At 34.5% G+C, this 19,651-nt stretch overlaps 1 protein-coding gene across 1 annotated transcript; it reads left to right on the plus strand.

The window, feature by feature from the left end:
• The first annotated feature begins 14,663 nt into the window (after positions 1 to 14,663).
• On the plus strand, positions 14,664 to 15,221 carry LOC127111613 (uncharacterized). The gene has a single exon (XM_051046190.1). The coding sequence runs from the start codon at positions 14,664 to 14,666 to the stop codon at positions 15,219 to 15,221; it is 558 nt and encodes a 185-aa protein (XP_050902147.1).
• The last annotated feature ends 4,430 nt before the right edge of the window (positions 15,222 to 19,651 follow it).

Consider the following 19,651-nt stretch of genomic DNA (forward strand, 5'->3'; position numbering starts at 1 on the left):
TCACATCTCTTGTTCTTCACCATTTACTCAAGTGAAACAACCACTAATTGATTGCTAGATGATTCAACACTACAAAGAGAATAAAAGAAGAGAAATAATGCAATTGAAAGTGAGAGGAAAAAAGAAAATTCTAGAGGAAGAAGAAAAATGTATGTAATTGTGCAAACTGCATTGTAAGTGTTTGATATAATGTATGTTAATCACAACTGTGATTTTAGAATCTAAACAATACTTTCTTACACTTGATTATCACTTAGTTACAAATAAAAATAGAGTTTCTCTCTATTTATAGATGAGATTACTTGCATTCTAAGTAATCTCAAAATAACTAACTCAACTAAAACTAAGCTAAGTTAATTATTTCGACTCTAAAACTAAGCTAAGTTAATTATTTCGACTCTATCGACTCCTTCGATACCTACATGATTCGACTGCATGTTTCGACATACTATATTTGACTTTTTGTCAAATATAGAAAATACAGACTTTGTTCAACACAAACTAATTTCGACACCCATCGAATACAGACACACCATTTCAACTTCGATACAAAGAATTACATATTTAACACACCACCTAATTCATTGTGTCTAAGTTATCTACATTTATCATTGTTCTCAATCTCTTAAATAATTCAATATGCACAACCTTCATCATTATATCAGCAATTTGTTTCTCTGATCTGCAATGCTCAAGAATCAACTTTTCATTCGCTACCTACTCTTGCAGGTATTGAAACCTCATTTCGATGTGTTTGCTTCTTCCGTGTGATATCATATTCTTCTCCACATTAATAGCATACATGATGTTGATCTTCACAATCATTACTCCATGATTTTTCCCTATAATTTCTTTAATTAGATTCATCATCCATGTAGCTTGGAATGCACATAGCAAAGCTACTATGTATTTAGTCTCACATGATTATAAATCTACAACTGGTTCATTTATTGAACTCCATGCGATCGGTGCACCACCTATCATGAACACATATCCTGCTGTCAATTTTCTTTCTTCAGCGTCACCACACCAACTAAAGACAGTGTAACCTATAAGTTTGCGTTATTTTTCTTAGTCGACTGAAGGAAACAAAATACCATAGTCGAGTGTTCCTTTGAGATACATATATTATCCTCTTGGTGCCTGCAAGATGAGATATCTTTGACTTCTGCATGAATCTACTAAGCATGCCTACACAAAAAACTAAATTTGGCCTTGTGTGACAGAGGTATCTAAGAGATCCAATGAGCCTTATGTATTGCGTTGAATCAACATCATCTTCATCTGAGTCTTTCGACAATTGCGATCTAGGCTCAGATGGAGTCGAAATTGAGTTGCAATCTTGCATCTCAAATCTCTTAAGTATTGTGTCTGCATATCTTCTTTGGTGCATCATCAAGCCTTTACTATTCTTGTGGAATTCAATGCCAATGAAGTATGAGATATTTCCCAAGCCTGGCATTTCAAACTCCTTACTTAAGTCATGTTTGAAGTATTTGATCTCCTTCTTACAATTGCATGTTATCAACAGGTCATCGACATAGAGACATAGGATAATAAGTTCACTCTTTCTTCTCCTGACATACTCACCATTCTCTGTCGAACACTTCTCAAACTCTTTCTCTCTTATAAATTCGTCTATTTTCTTGTTCCAAGCTCTTGGAGCTTGTTTCATTCCATATATGGCTTTATGCAGCATGTATACTTTCCTTTCTTGGTCCTATTTGACAAACCTAATTGGTTGTGTTTCATACACCTCTTCATCTAGAGGGTCATTTAGGAATGCATATTTCATGTCCATCTGACATATCTACCAGTTATACATATTTGCTATACCAACAACCAACCTGATTGTTTCAATTCTAGCTACTGGTGCAAAAACTTTATCATAATTGATTCCTTCTTTCTGAATAAACCATTTTGCTACAAGTCTTGACTTGTGTTGAACTAATTCACCTTTTGGATTCATCTTGACTTTGTATACCCACTTCAAATCAATTTCCTTCTTCCCTTTTGGCAATTTGACTCATGACGAAGTATCATTGTCTTCTATGGATTTTATCTCATCCACCATAGCTTTCATCCACCTTGAGTCTTTCAACGCTTCAGCTGCATTGACTGGCTCTGTATATGCATAGAAGGAATAATGTACTAGCTCACCTTCATCATTTACCACATCATTTTATGTGATTACACATTCTTGCAATCTTGCAGGTATGGTTCTGGTTCTATGAGGTTTGCTTCTGCTAGCTTAACCTTTGATAGCTTTTTGTCGAACTTCTCTAGCAGTTTTCATAACTTCTCTAATAGCTTCACTAGTTGGTTCATCACACATGATTATCACTAAATCCTTCTTGATGTTTTTAGTCAAATCCCACTCCTTAAGATCATCTATGATCACATCACTGTTGATCATGACTTACTTGTTCATTGGGTCGAACAATTTGTATCCAACTGTCGAATGATATCCCACCAGGATCATCTGACTTGACTTATTATCCAGCTTTCTTCTCAGTTGATCTGGCACATGTCTATGTTATATGGATCCGAACACGTCCAAGTGGATTTAGCTAGGTTTGACACCATGACAACATTGTTCAGGTGTGATACCTTCAAGCCTCTTTATCAGACATCTGTTCAATATGTATGTTGCAGTCGACACAACCTCACCCCATAGCTCATTTGGAAGACGCTTCCCTTTTAACATACTTCTCGCCATATTCATAATGGTTCTGTTCTTTCTTTCATAAGTACCATTTTTATTAAGGAGTATATGGTGACACCACCTCATGCACAATTCCTTCTTTTGTACATAGTGTGTCAAAATCTTTCGATACATACTCTCCACCTCCATCTGTCCTCAAAACCTTAATATTGTGACCACTGTGTCTTTCAAGCATTGCTTTGAACTTGGTGAAAAAATCTATCACATCACTTTTCTTCTTGATTAAGTAGGTTCACAGATTTCTACTGTAATCATCAATAAATGTAACAAAGTACTTGCTACCTCCAAGTCAATCTACCTGAAGAGGACCACATACGTCTAAGTATATTATCTTGAGAGTGGATTTTGACTTGCTTCTTGCATTCTTGTAGAAGCTATTCTTGTGTTGCTTTACTCGAACACATGCTTCACATAATTCTTATGGAATATGGATTTCTGGTAGGCCTGAAACCATGTTCTTCCTCTTCATATTACTAATGTCATTGAAATTCAAGTGACCAAGTGTATAATTCCATAACCATTCATCTTTGCTAGCTGCAATCGCCAAGCACTTATTTTCTAACTGTCGTGACACAAAAAATACCTGAGTGTAAGGAACACTCAAAATATAAACAAAACAGAGTCACCACCAAACTTTATTTATCCCCGAAGGGGGAAAAGGAAAATATCGATAAAACCCATGAAAAACAAATATAAATGGTCGGAAGCAAATCAGGTTTGTGAGTCGGTTATGCAAGGGAAAAATATTACCACCCCTCACATCTATTGTACTCAACGAGACCCATTTAGTTAGTTTCATGTAAAAGTGTTAGCGTGATATCGTTTGTGATCTTCTACTTATCGAGTAAGAAAAGAGAAAGAAAGAAAAGAAAGATTTTTATTAAATGGGTGCCTAATAAGATTTCAAAATTCCGCTCCTACGTATCTCCAGGTGCTAACGATAACTCAAGACTACATATTTCTTGGTAACAAAGAACTACTGGGTTGATTTATTTTAAGAAGTGATCCTTTAGACATATTGAGTGACAAAAATTTTGCTTGCTGCTCGCTCTTGGAGGCGGAAACCTTTATTTGTTTCACGTCGATATGGATAAAGCATACTCGCCTACGAAAATGTTTTTGGTGTCGCAAAAGGGAGGAAAACAAGTTTGATTGGTTAAATTGCTTTTACCATGAAGATTTGATCTTTTGGGAAGGTGAGTAAACATTTGAGCAGAGGTGTGCACTAAGCGCATGTTTACTCGGGATTCGCATGTATATGCTTCCATTGTCCCTTTATTCCAAGTTTAGTTAACATGTTTTTGATTTGAAAGACTAATAGTCAGTTGGAATCTGATGTGCTATGAACGCTCGACTATTAAGGGATCTAAAGTGATGTGCATATATTGGTCCTTTATCTTTCAATTTTTTTACGAAAAAAATGTTTTATATCAACGACTTGACGTTGGATCAAGCGTTACGAGTTGATTATGAAAAGGTTTGAATGAAGAGGAAAAGGTACTCGACGTTCTATCAATCACCCGCGTTTCATTCAATTTTGAATTTGATTTGGGAAAAAAGCTCGATGTTGGATCGAGCATGATTTTTTTGTTCTTTTCTGAAAGTGGTTGATTTTAACCTTATGTTAACAATCAACTAAAACAATAAAAATAAAGGAAAACGGTAAACTTATTACACGTCACATGAATGGGGGTATATTTGATTGAATGGGGATATACAAACGGTTAAAATATAGGCTTATTAAACAAATGTAAACAGAAAGCCAAGGGACCAGAAATAAAACGAAGTCTAAGTACTGAATTTAGCTCTAAGTTAACTTAAGTTGGATTCATGTAGGAATCACTCTATAAGAAGTCGAGCAAAAGAATGATGTTTACAAAGTTGAAAGTGTAACGCAAAAAGAAATCCAGCAATTCGATAAACTATATACAACATTTACAACGGTAAAATAAATCGGACTCAACGTAATGAATTTAGCTATATGTTAAGCTAACTTAAAGTGGATTCCTGTAGAAATCACACTATAAGAAGTCGAGCAATAAAATCTATGCATTTAAGCGGTTTCTGAAAGCTAAATTGGATTTAAGCTTTGAAATCACAATGCAATGAATCGCACAGCAGCAATTTGATAAATTATGTACAACACTTACAAAGGTAAAATAAGCTGAAATTTTAAAGTAGTGAATTTAGCGCTATGTTAAGCTAACTTAAAGTGAATTCATATATGAATCACTCTATAAGAAGCTGGTCTAAAATATCTACGCGTCTAAGCGGTTTCTGAAAGCTAAATTGGATTTAAGCTTCGAAATTGCAACACAATGAACCACACAGCAACAATTCGATGAATTATATACAACATTCACAAAGGTAAAATAAGCTGAAATTTAAAGAAGTGAATTTAGCGCTATGTTAAGCTAACTTAAAGAGAATTCATGGTGGAATCACTCTATAAGAAACCGGTCTAAAATATCTACGCGTCTAAGCGGTTTCTGAAAGCTAAATTGATTTTAAGTTTCGAAAACGCAATGCAATGAGAATAAAAACAAATAGTTTATTAAAATTTAATCGAATAATCAATTTAAATAAATAAAAAATAAATTACTAATTAAAAATTTAATCAAATAAAAAAAGGGTGCAAAAAAAGAAAAAAAAATAAGGGTGAAAACAAATAGAAAATCGAGCCCAAGGCCCAACAGATTAAACCCAATTAATCGTGATTCAATGCATCCCAAAGATCACACAGTCAGTGCTCTAGATACCAGATGTTTGGAAACCTTCAATCTTGAAGTTTAACCGAATCAATCTTGATGAACAAGAATCAGTCTCACCGATTGATCACATCTCTTATTCTTCACCTTTTACTCAAGTGAAACAACCACTCCTTGGTTGTAATATTTTTCTACACTAATTAGATAATGAAAGAATAGAAACAATGAAATCGAAAGTGAGAGGAAAAAATAAAATCTAGAGGAAGAAGAAGAATGTATGTTATTGTGCAAACCGCACTCTAAGTGTTTAATATAATGTGTGTTAATCATAAATGTGATTTCATAATCTACACAATAATTTTTACACTTGATTATCACTTCATTACAAATAAAAATAGATATCCTCTCTTATTATAGATGAGATTACTTGCACTCAAAGAAATATTAAAATAACTAACTCAACTAAAACTAAGCTAAGTTAACTTTTTCGACTTTGTCGACTCCTTCGACATCTACATGCTTCGACTGCATGTTTCGACGGACTATATTTGACTTTCTATCAAATATAGAAAACACATACACTGTTCGACACAAACTAATTTTGACACCCGTCGAATACAGACACACCATTTCGACTTCGACACAAAGAATTACATATTTAACAGAAACAAATAGAAGCCTTGGTGTTTTTTTTTTGTTTGTAAAGTAAGCAAAAAAGAAAAGTGGGCTTCATTCAAGATTAACTTGAACCAAACACAAAGTGTTTGTTTGATTTAGTTTTAGGAGTTGTTAATTGTAATGTTGGTATTTTGGGATTACATCTCCCACCCTTAGTGGTGGATAAATGCTCCCTTTAAATTTGAAAGTACATTTTTAGACGCACCCATTTACACCAAACTAATGCGTAACTGAGTAGCACTTTCATTTTTGTCATAATTTAGTCTGGATATGTATCTATGGAGTAATTCCATATCCACATCCATTTGTAACAGAGTCACGCCCTCATTTTGTCATAGTTTAGTCCAGAGTCCCTAACAAAATAGGTATATACGCTTCCGTAATCACCCTTTAGGTAGTAAATTTTGACATTTTTTAAAAATACACTGATGTAATAGACCATATATTATAAATATACTATCATAATAATTTTTTTATCAATTAAACCATACATTGATCTAATAAGATGAAAAAGTCGTATATAGTCAAAATAACAGTCAAAATAACAAATTAACAAATGATAACAATATCCATAATCACTAATACAAATACTATACTATTGCGTATGTCAGATCCACTTGTTCCTTCATTGTCTCCTGTACTGCAATATTGTTTATATCTCAGTTAGAATGGCCACTACAATGACCCTCTCAGAGTCTTCTTGATCCTTGCGTTGACTGATCTCAAAGTATGATAGTGACCTATTATAGTGTTATTGATCCTTGCGTTGAGTGACCTCAGAGTTTGATAGTGACCTATCAAAGTCTTTTGGATCCTTGCGTTGACTAAATTTAGAGTCTGATAACTTTAGAGGAACTTGACCTCCTCTAGTGTCTAAGTCTTCAGAGTCTTGTTCTCAGGTTCTGATCCTTTAGAGTCTGAGTCTTCAAAGGTCGATTTTCTTCAGAGTCTAGTTTTCAGGTTGCGATCCTTCAGATTCTAGATCTTTTAACTTCTTTTTAAATGTTCATATTCAGTACCAGTACTAAGTTTATATCACAAATTTTAGTTTATGGTCCTGCACACTTGAATTTATGTTAGTATACTCAATTGTTCTTTAAATATTTTATTATCATCAAAATCTTATAGATATAGTACAAACAAATCTTGTTCCAACATAGGGGTTTAGAGAGGAAACACCATTCCCACCAGAAGATATAGATGACATACAATCACGTTGGGTCGGTGTCTTCCTCTCTTATTATGAATCTCAAAACACTAGTTTTTCTTGGTTGTTGTAAGCACTGTTTAGAGGTTTTGTTACTATAGGTGCAAATATGTATAAATTCTATTGGTAGATTTTTTGTGTATCCCAAATGTCATTATAAGTATTGTAAGCATTGTATATTTGGTTTTGTAAACAACGCAAATTTGGTATTTTGTGTTATGTTTTATATAAAATACAAATGATCTGATTTTGTCACATAAGTTGTAGTTTCTGTGTAAAAAAATGATACATGTAGGTCAAAATGAGATTTAAAACAAATAATAAAAGGTAAAAAAATAGGTTATACCCCTCGGTTATTAACAAAACCAGACGTAAATACTGACCTTTTTCCCTCGACTATTAACAAAAATAGAGAGGTATATGGCGTGCACTACATTGTTTTGAAAATATAAAAATGTTGTTTGAGATCAAACCACTGACCATTTCAACTATCTCGATTATTCAAAAAACGAGAGGTAAGGTGGCAGGTTTTCATGTCGCCCTTCGTTACCTCACTTGTCTAACCGAGGTAAAATCTCATTCATGTTCAAAGTAAAATGGATATATTTGTAGTAGTGTGTTGACTTTCTCCAACTTGCTCAAGCTTAATAAACACATTATCATGGATTTAAAAATTAATTTATAGATTGTAAGGGTGGCTCAAGGTACCATTCTAATAAAATAAACGAATAATATAAAATTACACCTACCACTTAAAGATGATACCAAATGAGCAATTTCACCTACCACGTAAAAATTCTATACTACACAGACAAGACAGGCTCACAAGTAAGAAATAGGTAGGAGACCAGTTCAACCGAAAAATCAAAAAAGGGACAAGAAATCCTAATTGGATGAGAGATCACTCCTCTCTTAGACAAGTTCTCTCTAGACGAAAGTCTATCTTGCAAAAGTTGCCAAGAGAACATCAAGATCTTTGAGGGAGCCCGAGTGATCCAGATAAGGGAAAAATCTGAATCTCTATCGGGAGAGAACCAAATAAGAATTCGAATTGACCAATTAAACTAGATAGGCTGAAGCCACAAAAAAAAACCTTCTCTCTCATGTTTCCGGATCCACTTGTCTTTATCCAGGGATATGGTGACATCTCGAAGTAGAGAAAGAAGCTCCTCAAACACAGATAAATCTCTAAGAAAGAGAAAGGTCTTTGTCATCTAAGATCCCAAATCAAAACCCCGTGAACTATCAAATCAATTTCTCCCACCGCCTCATTAAACTGAATATAGTTTAAGAACCAACTACAAAAATTTGTCTTTGGGGGTTGGACCTTAACCATGGGTCCTTCCAAAAGGAATTTTGGGTGTCAACCATACTTTTCTAATGACATCATCAGTAAATCATTCTGAGTTATTGTCGCATCCGCGAAAAACAACCGGCGGGCTGAAACAAAAACACAAACAGAGCCGCCACCGTGCGTTATTTATCCCAAAAGAGGGAAAGGAAACGCTCAGAGTAAACCTGGGAAAAGCATGGTCTCGCGACCAAAGAGAAAGGGATCGGGAGTCGGTTACGCAAGGGGAAGGTATTAACACCCCTCACGTTCGTCGTACTCGACGGGATCCACGTTCTAAAAGAAAGAAAAGGTTGCTAAAACAAAACATCACACACACACACCGAAGACAACACAGGTGGGGTTAAGAGGAAGAGAGCTCGATAGGACGTCGCATCCTATGCCTACGTATCTCGTCTGGAACGAGAATCAGAGCTACTGTAGTTCGGCTCACACACGCCAAACAACACAAACACATAAACAGGCAAACATGGAGCCTGAATGCCAATCACTGGGCTTACATCAGCATCCGAACCAAAACAGACACACACTGGAACCCAGATGCCACTTGATGGACTTACACCAGCTTCCAAGCACACAACAAGAACAAACAAACAACAAGTTGCTAAGGAGTCGGGAACTCGAGCCTAGCAATTGTCAGACAAACACACACAAAAAGGAAAAAAAGGTGCCCGGAGGAACCTCGCACGGCCTCCTGCCTACGTACCTCATCTGGTATGAGGATCAGGGCGACGTAGTTCCCCTGAACGGGAAAGAAATTCTAGCCAGAAACCAAGGGGAGACACACTACTAGGGAGCTGTACTCGAGCCTAGTGTTATCATGTATCATTGCCCTATGTTGTGGTTTCTATCTACTTGCACAACAGCAAGCTAATCCTAACCAGGAAAAACAAGCATGTAAGCATCAATCAAAATAAAACAAACATTCACATAGCACACACTATATCCAGTCAGAAATGGGCTCAAACAAAGGGTTCGACTGCCAAGGCAAGTCATCTGTACAAGGGTAGAGTTAGCTCTTAACCTTGCCATTGAGAGGCTAAGGTGAAGCTGATGAAAGGTGAGTGAAGATTAGACTTCACAGCTCTTATCCCTGTCCAGGGAGAGCTTCAGACAAAGGAGCGTGGGTCCAGAATGGAGGGACCCTTCTACGCTCAAGACTCTGACACAACTGTACAAAGTACAAGATCTTGGGTTTGTGTCCCAATGCGTCAACACAGTGGTGTGAGCAGAGGGACGACTCAACAGAATAGCGGGGGATAGATTGCATATCCCTTGGGTTCCGCCAATTGCCTCATAGAGGTCTTTACCTGCTTGGCACAAAAGTAAACAATCACAAACATCGCCTCTTAAGGAGGACTTCAGACAGGTGCCTGGCCAGGTAACAGGCCAGGTCTTCCAGACTACATGGAGACAAGAGAGTCTACCTCAACTGGTTTATACAACCAAGCAGCAGCAAGCAAGTTCTTAAAGAACTAAAGCGACTTAATGTACCTGAAATCAATCAAGTATCATCAGTATTCAGACAAACCAACAGTAAACAACAAATGTTAATCTGTACAGTGAAACACAAGTTAATGCACACAAGTGCAAGCCATGAGCTCAAACTCAAGCATCAAACCTTACAACACAAAACCAATGTTAGTTTACAACATCAAACAAACTCAAATTAATCATCTTGCAATTTTCTCCTTAAGCCTTTTGCATTTCAACCTGAAAATCCAAACCAAATGTGAGAAACAAGACCACTAGGCCAAGCCTAGGGTCCAAAGGGGATGAAAAATCCAAAACAGCAAGTGAAAATTATCCAAAATCACATTCAAACAAATTAAAAACAAATGCAATTGGTCCCATGCTCATCTCAATTACCATTATCATTCCATGCACAATTTAGTATCAAACATGCAATTTGCAACTTCAAATGACCAAACAGAACTATCTCAATCAAATCCATATTAAAACAGCTCAATAAATTCCACAAAAATTCCCACCTAAACAGAACACATTCAAGGGATAGCATGTCAAATTTCAGCTCAATTGGACAAAAGGAAGTTGGTCAATGAAAATCAAGAAGTTCAGACAATTTCAAACAAACCAACACATGGTATCCAAACAAACATCAACTTCCAAAAATCATAAAACAGTGTCATAACAAGATAAATGAATGGGATCAAACGCATGATGTCCTATAATGTGTCTAGAATCTCTCCACCAAATTTCACATTCATCCAATACACAATAAGAATTTCACAAGCAAAATACAATCATGTATCACAAAATGTCACAAAATGAGCCAACAGAAGGAAAAATTCCAATCAATTAGAAAATGCCATCAAAAATTCCAGAGAAATTCACATATTATCTCAACATACATATGCTCTTTCATGCAAAATATTGGCTCAATTCAACATCCCTAAGCACATCAAATAAAATCATGAAATTCATCAATCTTGGTGTGACACAAATTGTCACACCTCTATTCAAAAATTCATATCTCTTCATCCAGGTATCCAAAAATTACAAACTCTATATGAAAATCACCATCAAAGTGTCCAGAATATGCACAAAAATTTTCATCCATTTCTTTGAAAGCGTCATCATTTCATGAAGGATATGGCAAGACATGTTCAAATGTGACACATGCAATCAATCCCTAAACAAATTAATTTTCCACATGCAAAAATTCCACAAAAATCATGATTAAGTTCTACACATCCTCAGGAATATCATGCAAAAAATCTCACTCAATTTGGATAAAAAATGAAGTCTCTATGAATTTCTAAAGATCATGTAACAAAATGTAAAATGAAATGAAAAAAGAAATGAAATAAAATAAATAATTATGGATAATGGCATAAGCGTAAATATGCACAGATGGACCAAAACGAGGTCGTTTTCATTAATGCCATGGCGCTCACTGATTGGTTGAAATGTGGCGGTAAACAAGTTTCAAACGCCAGGCAAGGGAACTAAAGATCAAACACGTTATTTCACATGTTCTTGAGCAAGAATGTCCAGAAAATCTCCAGAAATGATGAACATCAAATCGTAACCAAAATCAACAAACTTATAGTCAAAAGAACCGTCTCTCAACAAGGATTATGAATATGTAAATGATTTAACCTAATTCTCAACATAACGACGAGATCGAGCAAAATAAGATTGGACATCAAACATTCAAATCACAATTTCTCACTCCACACTCAATCAATTCACAAACTATAAACATCATTGCATTCTACGTTCAAAGACCTACAAAAGGCATATAATAATTCATGCGATGATGAGATTCGAAAAAACACCTTGTGGAGGTTGCAGGTCTCGATTCGTGAGTTTCCAGGCGTAATTTTATGAAACAGATGAGGATTGATGTACAGGAAGATGATTGGAGTGCAGGTCCTAGCTCAAAGATGCTTCATGTGCAAGATCCATCCACTTGCCATTGTTGTGCTCACTTGTGACAGTTCCAATTCTTGGAGTTTTAGGCAATGATTCAGCAAAACAGCTCCTCAATGAACCTTGTGGAAGATGAATCCACGAAGAATCAGCAAGAATGATGAAGATTTGGTGAAGAATTGATGAAAAAATGTTGATGGAGTTTTGGAGAATTTGAGAGAAAATGGAGGGAAAGTTTGTTGCAATTCTTGGAAAATGAAATGTTGTTAACAATTCTGTTATGATTAGTGATTTATACTCACTCCTTAATCCAATCCTTAATCTCAATTATCAAAATTGGAAGTGATTAGCACTAATGAGCTTTTAAGTGCAAGGGCAAAAATGACCTTTCCAAATAATGCAATGTGACAGCTCATGACAGCCCAAACATGTTCTATTTGGCATTTGGAGTGTGTTGGCATTGGTCTTATGAGCATTGGCCTTGTAAATCTCAAATTCACTATCTCACACCAAAAATGCTAAATAGTCCACTTGAAATTTGACTTTTTGCCTTGACCATTTTTGATGAATTTTGATTATACAACATGAAAGCACATGTGAAATGGGGTTTGCTCACAAAAAGATCCCTCAAATTGGACATTCCATGTGAAAGTTATGCCACTTTGATTATAGGCATTTTTGGAAAATGAATGGACCATATCTTGTCAACCATACATGGGAATTTCAAGTTCTTGGACTTTTTGGAAAGGTGAGAGCAAGATCTCCAACTTTCATATTGAACAAATTTTCATTTGAAGTTTTTTTAGACATGTAATTTTGTGGTGAAAAACTTTCCATTTTTGGAAACTTCCATTACAAGTCACTTTCTATTTTTGGCAATTTTTGTCCTGACTTTATTTTCTTCATTCTTGAGCTTTGACATGTCAAATGAAACTTGTTTCAACATGAATGAAGTGTATCCAACTCTCTCCCACCTCCAAATCCATAAAATCAAGCACAGTTGACCACAGTTGACTTTTTCAACTGATAGATGAATTTGGCAATGCACTGATCAAGCTGAGCCCCGATCCTCTGATGAAATGGCTCAATGGTGAAACCCTAGCCTCAATAAGCTCAATATAGTCATGTGATGATCCCCATATCCATTGTAGACCTCATCTCCTTGCCATGCCCTGATTGGCCCAATGCAACTGATTAGGGTTGACCAGTGGTCAAAACCCTAATCTCAAGGAAGCGGATCAATCACTTGGATGTTTTGGATGATAACCAGACCATGATGATGATGATGTATCACTTCAACCAAGATGAAGACCAATCTCCTTGAGAATCAAAAAACCCTAATTTGAACCACCCTCAGACAGTTAGTGATCCAGTCCAATGAAACCCTAGCTTGCACATTAACCTCTTATCTTCTGATCAAGACTTATGAGGATGACTTGCACAATGTAACCACATGATATGCAATATGCAATGCCTAATGACCTAAAAATGATGTGCAATATGTTAAGCTAGTCCCAAGAGAGGAGGGCAAATTTTGAGGTGTTACAGTTATCTTTCTCTTTAGATCCAAGAAGAGATGTACCTTTCCACAAGAAGAAGTAGGACGGAAACCCTCAATCCTCCCTCCATGAAGAGAGAAAATCACTAGAGATCCATATCTAGCTACAAGAATATCTCTCCAAGGACCTGCATCGCCTGATAGTGGCCTCTATCCCCACTTTATCAAAAGGACAAAATTAATTCATTGGAGATCCTCACTCCTAACCCCCTATGATTTTTGTCTGTTTTAATTAATCATATGAAGTTTTAATTTTAGTATGTATTAGATGTATTTAATTTTAGACTTAACATATTTTATTTTATCTACTTAAACAAAAATAAGAAATTTTGCAAATCATATTATAAAATATTTTTACCAGACAATTTTTTTTGTTTTCTTATTTCCAATACAGTTTTTATAAACATAACTACCAAACAAATTTAATTTTATTGTCTTCTAATAACTGTTTTAAAAAACAGATTTACAAAATAGTTTTAACAAATTTAAAATAAGAACTCAATTAAACAAGTCTAAGCATTTTATATGTTGTTACCATTGTGGCTTTGATGTATCTCACCGAGAGATACATAGAGTATTGATTTAAGGAGTGTTGATTATAGATCTTCATATAATGTGCCTCATTTATGGGATCTCTTAAGTTGGAAATTATGGTATTGCCATCTCAATTTTGGAATTTCTTTCTTATTCTTATAATTACAAAACATGTGTGTCAAAACTTCCATAATAAAAGGAAAACAAGAAAGAAAACCACCATAGATCAACATACACATGAATACTAGTGGTTGTCAAAGTCAAATAACATCCTTACACAACCATGAAATCATTCTAAAATTAACCAAAACACAAAACCAGCTACACCATAAATCCTATTCTTAGATATAACCAATCTAAAAACCGCACACACCCAAATACTTTAAATATTTAAATACCCATTCACATCTCTTCATTCCAATCCAACCTATCCTCCCTCATTTTTTATTCTCCAAATCTCCTCTATACGCATTGAGGAGATTGAGGAGAAGAAAAACCATAGAACAATGTCTTTCACCAAAATCCACCTCGTACTTCTCATTGTCTCAATCTCAATACTCTTTGCACCAACCACCCATGCCGCAGGCATCCAAGCTCGAGTTTTGAATATGTGCAAAACTACAACAAATCCATCGCTATGTTACAAAACAATCTTACCAAAAGCATTGGAAACTCCTAAATTCAACATGTACAAAGCCCTAGAGATTGAGATCCAAGCTGCGCAAGTACAAGTCCTTAAAACCGCCACTAGCATTGCAACCCTACTTTGGAAATCAGGAAGCGACAAGGCCATTGCTGATTCACTAACTGTTTGTAAGAATCAATACCGAAACATTGTTGAAGCTGTAACCGAATCTGTTTCGTTAGTATCAAAACGTAACGTTGGAGACGCAAGGTTCAAATTTAGCGCGGTTATCTCTTACTATTTAGCTTGTAAAGAATCATTTGAAGAAAGTCAGATTACTTCACCAATTGCTGCTGATGCTCAAACTGTTTATGATCTTGGTGGAAATTGTTTGGATTTAATGAAAGCCATTGAAGATAAAGAGAGGAAAAGTTATTAAGGTTATTAAGACATGGGTGGACTTAAACTGAAAATTTTGATTATCATTATTAATTTTGCTGTGTAACTAGACAACACTATGCTTTGAACTTTTATTTTGATGTCTTGTTTCATTGTAATTTTATGAGATCAATGAGAGTTTTTGTGGTGCTAATTTCTATATGCCTTCTACTATTGATGATTATAATTTCATTAATACATGACATGTCAAAAAAAAAAAACTTTCATCATATATTTTTAATTGTGAATAAGAGTACTAATTAGACATTTAATTAAAAAATTCTCATTTACAAGCAGAAAACTTGAGAAGAAAGTGATCTTTCCTATATCTTTAACTTTTGTTTTATCAAAAAAAAAAATCATGACTGTCACAACAAATAAAAAATAATAATTGTTTGTTACTATGGTGTTAGTAGTTGTTGTAAATAATAGATTGTAAATATTATTTTGTGTAGGTACTTTTATATTGTAGTATGTGGTCTATTAAGCAAATTTAATAAATCTAAAATTTGTTTTATTTAAATAGATTAGTCATTGTACTGTAATTACATCAATGAAATAAATGGGAATTACTTTTTAGCTACACGGTATCAAGTGAAATTGCTTTGTCAATCGTGGTTCATCTTTATTTTGGTGTTCCGTCGTATTTTAAATTTTTTGATTTATTATTTTATTGTAATTTTGATTTTATCACTTTATGGTAATATCAATTTTACTATATAGTTGATATAGATTATATATATCCTTTGATCATCTCTTAGGTAGAAATCATACTAACAAGTATACTTAGACTACAACATATAACAACATATGAATAAACTTTGACGACATACTAAGATCATGTTAAATTGTTGAACCAAGAAGTTACTCTTCGATCATATTAGAGTTCGATCCAATATCTCACAAATCTCCACCTTGAAACAAACTCTAGAACATCAAGGGAACATACTATATTTCTTCATTCAACTTTATCAACCGCATACAGTGGAAAAACTTGTAACTTGCTAATGTCTTGGTAATCATATCAGTAGCATTGTGATCTTTCGAAACCTTCAACACTTGGACTTCTCCACACTCGATTATCCCTCTGACGAAATGCAGTCTCACGTCGATGTGCTTGGTTCCCTCATGATAGGCTGAATTCTTCGACAAATGTATAGCATTTTGGCTATCACATTTAACAGTGATAACTCGACCTTGAAGTTTTAGTTCCTTAGCAAAATCTTCAAGCCACAATGCTTCTTTCACAACTTCAGTGAGGGTGATATACTCCACTTCAGTGGTCGATAAGACAATAACCTTCTGAAGTGTTGCTTTCCAACTGATTGTTGTGCCAAACATAGTAAACACATATTCAGAAACAGTGACAGAGCTACTCATTAGATCATGTGGGCATATGCCCCCACTAATATCCCACACATAGATGCATTACTAGTATGATTAATATTAATATAGACATGTAAATTAACATTATACAGGATTATAATTGATTTAATTTTCTAATATGTAATTCAACATTGAAATAAGTGTTAATTACAATTGAAATCAATGATAACATAATAGTATTTGGTGTCATGAAATTGATATTAAAGACAACAATGTTTAAAAACAAGTAGCATTTAACGGACAAAGAAAATACAAATGCAAATGATAACAATGCCCCATGATTGTTAGTGTTGAGGATGACTTCCTAGTTGATCCACTGACTTTAAGAGATGCCCCTTGAGGTCTTCACATTTATCAGGGCGAGAGGTTGACGTTCACCAATAGGTTCCCTTCTCGAAAGGTTATGTTCTTGTTGTTGATCAACGGTTGTACTTTAGCTTTGAAAGTGTTGCAATCCTCGGTCGAGTGCCCTATTGATCCGACATGATATCCACATTGCACATAGGGACCATATCTAGGAGGGAATGGTTGTGGCACATGCTTCAGAGGTTTAGGATCCACCAACGAGCTTTGAATCAGAGGCTGTAGAAGTTAGCTGTATGACATAGGAATTGGATCGAGATGAGAGTTCCTTCTTTCCATATTGTTTTGAGGCCTATATTGATTATGATATCCTTGACCATGGGCTTGCCTATTTGGATGAGGAGCGGTCCAGGGATACTGGTATGGCGCTCTAAGCATTGTTGGTTTCCCATAAGGATAGCGTGGTACTGGAAGGGGTGACCTCTTAAAAGATGGAGGACCATAAGGTCTTGTTGGTGCACCATGAGAATACTTGATATTTGTCATGACTGCATTGATTACATCATCTTCTTCCTCTTGGGAGCTGCCGAGGGATTCATTATCGCTAGTCTAGGTACTCGAGATGCCTTGGATTTTTCCACTCTTGAGGTCATTCTCGACGTGTTCTCCCACCATCACTAGGTCAAAGAAGTTTGATGATGCACTGCCTACCATTCCTTCGAAGTATGAGCTTTGCAAGGTAACCATGAACATTTCCACCAAATCTTTGTCTAAGAGTGAGGATTACACTTGGGCTGCCAATTATCTCCATCGTTGCACATATCCTCTGAAGGATTAATTGCTCTTTAGAGATAAGCATTGTAGCTACCTTTGGTCTAGAGCCATGTCCAAGTTGTACTGGTACTGCTTCAAAAAGGTGTTAGCTAAGTCCTCCCATAACTGAATATGGATTCTTTCTAGTTTCATGTAATAACTCAAAGATGCCCCATTCAAAATGTCTTGAAAATAGTGAGTCATCAGCTTATCATCGTGAGTATAGGAGGTCATCTTTCGATAGAATATCACCAAATTGTGCCTTGGGCAGTTATCCCCTTGGTACTTCTCGAAGTTGGTAATTTGAATTTTGGGAGCATAACCAGATCTGGCACCAAACACATGACATCAACCCTCAACGTGTTAATATCTTCCACATGCCTTGATCGTTTCTCAAGATCACGACCTATTTCTGCGACTTCATCCACTTGAGAATGCTCCCTTTTTACATCAGTTGGGCACCTGGAGAATATGACATATTCCTTGTAAAGTGAGGACCCTCTTCATCAATATGAACAATTGGATTCTTTTGAACCCATAGAGACTTAATTAGATATCGGGATATGCACGGACTGAGGTTGAGTAGGAATTTGTTAAGGAGCATAGTCAGGGGGAAGATCATAAGTCAGATTAGTCACCACGGTAAAGTTTGATGGGGGATTGACATTCTCTACAACAACATGCTAAAGAATTATTTTAGATAGTGTTATTATATTAAGTGTTATAACCCCCAAGAGTTGGCCTAGAGGTGGTGATTTAGGTTTTGAGAGTGTGCTGCTCTTAAGGTTTTATGTTCGAATTCTGCTAGGTACAATTAATCTTTGTGTTGGGTCAGCCCATACAGACTTTTGCTCTGGCTTTAAACGGGACCTCCGATAGTAGACGGTGGGATTGATCCTCTTAGATTAGTCAGTCTCAAGACCGGATACCAAAATTAATATATATATATATATATATATATATATATATATATATATATATATATATATATATAAACTATATATTGTAATTGCAGTTAAGCAACATAATTAATAAAATATTTAATTTTTTTGCAATAGCTAGGCATATTTAACGTAATTAAATAAAATAATTATGAAAATTATAGTTTAATTTTAAATTTTTTGAATTATTTTTTTGTATATTTTAAGGCGATCAATTTCCTTATTTTATTTAGTCTTCTTTTTAAAAATATTTATCAAAAATAATTATTTGTCTATATTTTTTATATATTGATGCTTCACAAATATTTATCCCGTATTTTTTTATATTTTTTTATAGAAAATTTTGTTCTATATTTTTTTATATTAATTAATAATAAATATGGATCATGTATTTTTCTAATATTACGATTACAATAATGTATCTCGTGTATTATTGATAAATTTTGTTTAGCATTTCTTATATTAATTAATAAAATAAAAAATTTCCGCATTTTTTTATGTATCATTTGAAAATGTTTGCCTTTTGTTTAACACTTAACATTGCAACTAGTTGTTTAATATTTTTGTAGAAAAATTATGTCAAGTATATTTTAATTGTAGGTATCAATGACAAATATTTGTTTAATATTCAAATACGTTTTAAAAGTATATCCTTTTTTAAGTTTATTAAATACTATATCTCTCATATTACAAATGTAATTTATAAATTATAATTACTTTTAGTTTTATATGAAAAATATTTAAAAAATATTAAATTTATTTAATTAATTAAAGATAAAGTATGTGTGTGTGTGAATGGTACATTTCAATGGTTACTTAACTGATTAATTTAAAAAACGTTAATTTTAGTATAATATTAATTTCGATTTTAAAAAATAAAACTTGATTAATTACTAACCAACATTTAAATCACATTTAAGAAATAATTAAAAATAAATAAAATAAGTATATGTTTTGTGTATGAATTTTATATTTCAATAGTTTTTTA

Source organism: Lathyrus oleraceus, chromosome 1, assembly GCF_024323335.1.
Source record: "Lathyrus oleraceus cultivar Zhongwan6 chromosome 1, CAAS_Psat_ZW6_1.0, whole genome shotgun sequence".
NCBI lineage: Eukaryota > Viridiplantae > Streptophyta > Magnoliopsida > Fabales > Fabaceae > Lathyrus > Lathyrus oleraceus.

Bases quoted from the DNA above. Each gene is read 5' to 3' on its own strand.
- LOC127111613 (XM_051046190.1), top strand. From the start codon at position 14,664: ATGTCTTTCACCAAAATCCACCTCGTACTTCTCATTGTCTCAATCTCA.